This window comes from Achroia grisella, unplaced genomic scaffold, assembly GCF_030625045.1.
Source record: "Achroia grisella isolate CSIRO2021 unplaced genomic scaffold, CSIRO_AGI_Agris_v1 utg474, whole genome shotgun sequence".
In the NCBI taxonomy this organism is placed as follows: domain Eukaryota; kingdom Metazoa; phylum Arthropoda; class Insecta; order Lepidoptera; family Pyralidae; genus Achroia; species Achroia grisella.
In genome coordinates this window covers 3,072,274-3,079,396 of record NW_026712878.1, presented here as the reverse complement: position 1 = coordinate 3,079,396, position 7,123 = coordinate 3,072,274, and the positions used below count along the sequence as shown (strand labels likewise).

At 32.6% G+C, this 7,123-nt stretch overlaps 1 protein-coding gene across 1 annotated transcript; it reads left to right on the top strand.

Moving 5' to 3' along the window:
• Positions 1 to 1,817: 1,817 nt before the first annotated feature.
• On the top strand, positions 1,818 to 2,804 carry LOC131845551 (zinc finger protein Xfin). The gene has a single exon (XM_059194622.1). The coding sequence runs from the start codon at positions 1,818 to 1,820 to the stop codon at positions 2,802 to 2,804; it is 987 nt and encodes a 328-aa protein (XP_059050605.1).
• Positions 2,805 to 7,123: the final 4,319 nt, after the last annotated feature.

Sequence of the window (7,123 nt, the reverse complement as noted above, 5' to 3'; positions counted from 1 at the left end):
AATACTTGAAATATTTAGTGAAATGAAAACATTATACTTTTTATACTGATACTTTGTTCTTGTTTTAATCACAGATATTTAAAACTTACAAGATCACAATAATAAAATTATTTTATGCAATATGTGGCATAACACAACAAAAATATTAAAAACTTCGAAACGCATCGCTGCCGCGTGATCAATCATCCTAGTCTGTGGTTTTTGACAGTTCGCGCCAATTCCAAAATTTTGTTTGAATATGGAATACTTACATATCAAACTATAGAGCAATCAAGCAGTATTGTGTAGGATTATAACTGGATTTGTTTAGATTGATTCATTCAATCAATTGTGTGGTACCCGACAGCAATGCTTTTTATAATAAAACCAGGAAATTGATCGAGGTCATTCTATCTTCTTATACATTTGCAATTTTCAACATTATTTTTGGGCAATAAAAAAGAACTCCATAAATTGTTTATAGGTTATTGTTATTGCGTTTACTTACAGAAAATAAACTTACAATCACAGAGCAATTACTTATAATACAATAGTTTTTATAAGACTAGGCACCGCACTTTTCAGAAGTCAGTCACGAATTAATATATGCGTTATACTTCTGAAAAAAAAATGCACAATTCCATACAAAACAATGTTTTGTTTTAGTTGAGGTGGGCTTGATAATGCGGGAAAGCCGATTTAAACTAAAGGTAAAATTTCTAAGTTTGTTTAAATTTTTATGTTATGTATACAAAAACGACTGAAGGACTTGTATCCATGGTCATGATCATGAATAAAAGCATTATTAAACAAAAATAAAGGTAAGAAATGTTGATAAGTATTTTATCTGTAGTTATTAGTTTTGGTCACTATAGAAGTAACGACATGTCTTTTATCAGTTTGGCAGCAATAATAAAATGTAACTTTATTAATAACACCATATTTTTTTAATAAAAATATACTATCGGACTATAAAACCTTGTATAAATTAGAGGAATATATTTTTTTTCTGCGCGCATATTTGCAAGTTTGTTTGCATAGTGTATATATCATATTTAACCGCATACCTAGTCTTAAATAAAAAAAATTGTGTGAAATTGTGCAAACTTTTCTTTTTTAGAAGTCTGTAGTGGTTGTTACAAATTATGTTTCAATTCTCATAACGACGATGCCAACTAATCGTAGTATTAATTTCTCTGTAATACTTGATGCACTAGAATCATTCTAATGCATATGATGCAAAGCTCTTGAAAAGCTGTAGTAAATTAATTCGAACATTTCCCTATAACTGTAACAAAAGAACAAAATTGTTTAGTCTCCCATAAACAAACTCCATATATACCCGCCATATGTAATATAGGAATATGTCGGGAACCGCAACAATTGCAGAAACCATTAAAACAAACAAGGTTGCAGCTGTAGGGCCACTCAAGCATATCGCTCGGCCCCCGGGCCCGCCCTCCGGACGACGCACAAAAATCAACATAAATAACAATACACACCCCTATCTCAAACACTATGACAGCGCTTGCACAATAGAAGCATAACCGACAATACGCACGCCACGAAATATCGACCGTAAGACTGCGGAATAAAGTAATAAATCAGATGAATAATGTTATACTATAAACAAAAAGTTTCACAAAACCTCAAGTGTGCAACAATTGAAAAATATTTCGTCTCTTTCGTCCATTGAATGGCATAGGCTATCCCTCTACTTTTGGGCGCCTTTATTAAATTTATTGTTAAAGGAATGTATATAAAAGTTGCTGGGCTGAAAAAGGGGCCCAGTCGATGACTTTGATCGCGTGTGACAATACTGTGAATTTACTTGAAACATGTTATCCATTCAACAAAGTTACTCTAGGCTCTTTAGGCCATGGGATGTTAGTGATAATGAAAAAAAGGATCAAGATCTAATCAATAATAAAACGACCAAAGTAGATGTAGACAACAAGAGAAGAAAATTGGAGGAAAAGAGAGAGAACCGATTGAGAAAAATCCGTGGAACTTATAAGAAGGCAGATGCCAATGTTCACCAAGATGCAACAGTATCGACTACGACCGTTGATAGTGACGAAGATAAGAAAAGTTGTAGCAAAGATATAGCACCGAAAGATTTGGAATCTCCCGTAGCAAGCCTTAGTTTATGTTGCGACAGACTTCTACAAGGATCCGACGTAATAAAAGCTGATAAGAAAAAAGAAAATAAAACGGAATGTGATAAACTGCCTGCTCCTGCCGAAAATTCCTATACACATACCCCTATACCAGCTACTGTTATAGGTCATCCTCATATGTACAGTCCATCATACATGCCTGATTATCTTCCTGGTGCTGAAATAGCTCAAGCATTAGGAGTTCCACCAACTGATCCTCTTCTATTAGAATCTCTAGCACAAGGATACGCAATGGAATTAGAGTATGCTAGAATACTACAACAAGAAAATGAAGCGAAACTCTTAAATGCAAGAAAGCAGCGTCCAAAGAAATATAAGTGTCCACATTGTCAAGTAGGTTTCTCAAATAACGGACAACTGAAAGGGCATATCCGTATTCATACAGGCGAGCGACCTTATAAGTGTGATGAAAAAAATTGTGGAAAAACGTTTACCAGAAACGAAGAATTGACGAGGCATAAAAGAATACATTCCGGCGTGCGTCCATTTCCATGTCCCACGTGTGGAAAGAAGTTCGGGAGACGTGACCATTTGAAGAAACACACGAGAACTCATTATATGCAAGCGGAGAGAATGATGCCAGTATTCGTACCTCTTTCAGCCGTGCCGCACGTTGGCGGTTTCCCTTATTTGTACGGTTACTGATGGTTTCTCAGGCTGTTTAGTGTCGACGGCCTTTTGATAATATTTAAGAGAAAAAATATTGTAAATAGCGTCAAGATAGTTTGTTATAAAATAATTTTATTGTTGTATGTTTATCAAATAAAATGCAGATATTTGTACAAAAATAGTAGATACAAAGAAATAAATACCTCTATATATTCATTTATATTTTTAAATATTGTACTTAACTATCTATTTAATACTAATCTATGTAATTTTGTACATAATTTGGTATACATATATATAATACTAAAACATTTTTACACAAATGTACTGTATCAACAAAATAAATGTATAGGTATATTTTATACGTACTTAAGAAAAGTAATAAAATAGATATATAAATAAATAAATTATAATTTTCGAATAATTTGCAGTTTCTTTCATTCGTTTATGGAAGTCATTTTTTAGTGATTTGAATAACAATCTCGCCTTCACTAATGATACAAGTAATAAAACACGAGTGGAGTATAAAAGGAAGTGGATAAAGCTTGTATGATAAATTCTCAAGGGATTGGCTACGTTCTAGGAGGACCATGTAGAGGTCAACCTGATGCGGTTTACTGTATTGTTAGCAATGGGCTCATAGTCCCAATACTAATAATTCAATTTCTCTTTTCAATCGTAATAGGTATTATGTAGGGATCTCACCCGCTCTGCCTAATGAATAGGCTTTACTTTGCACCGCTTTACTTGTGATGGTCGCGGGTTCGATTCCTTGCACGATGCAAACGTATTCATGAGTATGATGGTTCGTATCGGTCTGGGTGTTTTCTATGTATGTTATGTATGTAATTACAAAAAAAATCTAGGTATATATATCAGTTATCTAGTACTCATAACTCAAGTTGTGCTTAGTTTGGGACTAATAGCACTATGTTAAATGTCTAGGGTTATAATAGTAATTTTTAGGGTTATTTTATGGCAAGTCTAAAAATTTCAGTCGACTTATTGTTTGTGAATTCTCTTTAAATGGTATAAGGAAGAGATGTCATTAATGATAAGATCGCCTTTTGTACTTAGTTTTATTTTCAATCTTTTTTCATGTCCTTTTGTAGTGACGGCCTTGATGGTCTAGTGGTGTAGCACGATCTAATGTTTTGGTATCGGGTTCGATTCTTTACACGGTACAAACACATATTCCTGAGAATTATTAATTATATCGGTCTGAGTATTTCCTATGTACATTATGTATGTAGTTATTAAAGTAATGTAATAAATAAATGAGGAATACGGTTATGAGTCTGATATTCAATATCTGAAGGCTTATATCAAATACTATGCATGAAAGTATGTGAGTATCGATGAATAGACGTAAAAACTGCTGAACGGATTTTGATGAAATCATACCTTAATATAGCTTATACATCAGAATAACACTTAGGCTATAAATTTCATGCTGCCAAAACCACGTGAACAGTAGTGTAGTATATATAGGGACAGTTGTTAATTAACATCAAATGGACCGTTAGATTAATAGCCGTTCTCCTCACGAGAAAATCCGGACAATTGTATTTATATATGTTTACTAGCTATTTCACCAGCGTTAATTTCAATCAAAAATATAGCCCATATATTATTCTGATGCATATACCTACTATATTACTGTAAAGTTTCAACAAAATCCATTGAGTAGTTTTTGTGGGAAAGAGTATCAAACATCCATCCATACTCACAAACTTGGTATTTATAATATTAATAAGATTTTGGTCTGGTAGTTTTATTTGTGTATTTATAGAAAATAATATGTCTAATGGTTATTCAATACCCACATAACAAGCTTAGTTTGGGGACTTGATAGGACCGTGCGAGTAGTGTTTCTATACACTAATTACCCCCATCGGGGTTGTAACTTAGTATTTAATTTAATTTACACAAAATCTTAACAAATTTACTTAAACGTTTCTCTGAAATCGATCTCAGAAATCACCATTTGAGAAGGTCGTAACGGTAGTCAAGTTTCCGTATAAAATATTCGTTGTATAACACGTGCTATTTGCAGCAGAATTAAACAAAATAATGTAATAATATTTTTTCTTAAGTTTAAAAAATAATAATAAATTTGTAGAATAGTCCGCAAATTTTTGTCTTCCGTTTAAAAATCTTAATCCTCATCATTCATCATTTATACAGTCATTGTTTGGTAATTTATTTGATGGGGTAAAAGTCGCACAAAACCCTATTAAAGGGAGATATATAATATAAATATAAAAAAACAATAATAATAATAATCTCAGGACCATTCACACAGCGCCATCTAGACCCATGTTAAGCTAGCTAGCTTGTGCTATGGGTACTACACGACGGATAAAATACATATTTATTAGTTTCGTAAATACATACATATTATACATAGAAAACACCCAGACCATATAAATCCATTATGTAGTAGTGAAGATCTTTCGGGGAGGAATTTGTTCAGCAGTGCACATCTTCCGGGCTGAAATGATGATGACAATGATGATTAAGTAGTAGATATATATTTGTCATAACAATTACTAATTTAGATATAAATTAAATTTTTCAATTTGAAAAGTGCGTGGGTAAAACTGGGAGTTAAGTATAATCTATACTTAACTCCCATTTTACTCACGCGTTTTTCAAATGGAAAACATAGACAAGAACTCTCTATCATCCAAATTATTCTCCGAAATGTTAGAGTCTTTATAATAATAATTATAAATATGGAATGAACAGAAAATCATTCCAAATATTTCTTTAAACTTTTTTTATGAACTATACAATATATGATTTTTTGTACGGAGCTCCAAAGAATATAATAGTATTAGGTATCTATGTTCATAGGTTACAAATAGCCTCCGTATGCCCAATGTTATAAATGATATATCATTCATTCTTGACTATTATTATCAAAAAAACTTACGCAAAGACTTCTAAAGGACGGACTTCCGGCGTCCGTTTGTCCGAAGGATGAATAAAAATAATTTGTTATTGCAAAATATTTTGACTTTATTGCTTTGTGTTCGATCTTGAATCGATGGCACACTTGTGATTTCAAAGAATATAATACACTAACTTCGCCCGTGTGCTCATGATTTTGTTAATCTATACATATAAATAAAATTCGAGTGTCTGTTTGTAATATTGAAATAACTTGTTTTTTACTACATGCATATGAATATAAATACGGTACATACACCAAAATAACATTTTTTACAATTTTTGTCTGTCTGTCTGTTTGTTCCGACTAATCTCAGAAATGACTGGACCTATTTTAACGGGACTTTTTTTGGCAGGTAGCTGATGTAATAAAGAGTAACTTAGGCTAGTTTTATTTTAGAAAAATCTTTTAATTTAGAAAACTAAAACTAAAGCCACGCGGACGAAGTCACGGGAACAGCTAGTTTTATAATAAAATCTCAGTAATCGACGCCGCGCCATATAGTACCAAGCTAAGCTGAACGGCTCTTACGAGTAGTCGACAACTAATATAAATACATAGATACATTGTTTTTGTAAATACGTACATGTACAAAGATTGAGTGCATAACGGTTTCTTTGTTGATTGTCGCATGCCTAATCCTGGTTAATGTGTGTTTACTTAACTATATTTATTTAAAAGAGCAACAAGCATGTAGTCTTTCTTCTAGTAATGAGTCAGCTTTCCGAATGAGTGGTAGAATAAAAAAATATGACTATTCAAAAGCAAATTTGAATAGTCATAGTTTGATTTTATTACACTATAATTTGAATAAAGATTATTTCTATTACATTTCTATATACTGTATTGGCTCCTATTTGCTGGTAGCGTGAAGGTTTGCATGTCACGTCAATTTACAGGTACAGCGACATCTAGTCACAAGACAAGCACAACTTGTTTTATAGGTACTAGATAATTCATATAAATACATAGACACATATTTTTATATTTTAACACATAAAAAACACACAGACCGATACAAACAATGATACTCATGAATACAAACATTTGTATCGTGCGAGGAAACGACCCACGACCATAGAAAGTAAAGCTATGGTGCTAAACCGCTAGATCAACACGATCGTCAGCGATATCGAGTACATCCCAATAAGTAGATATGTATCTATAAGTAGGTATCCACGCTCCCGCGCAAACATTCGCCATGCAAACTTCTTTCACTTCAATACTATTTAGGACAACAATATAGGAAGCTAAGGAAGGATCTAATCCATCCAAATATTTAAATAATTAAGCGACAATAAATTAAAAATAGATATCAATGCTCAAAGACTGCATGCTGGGCGCAATGACAACATTCCATTTACCCAATTAAAGACGCCATTTTGAAAAAAAAATGATG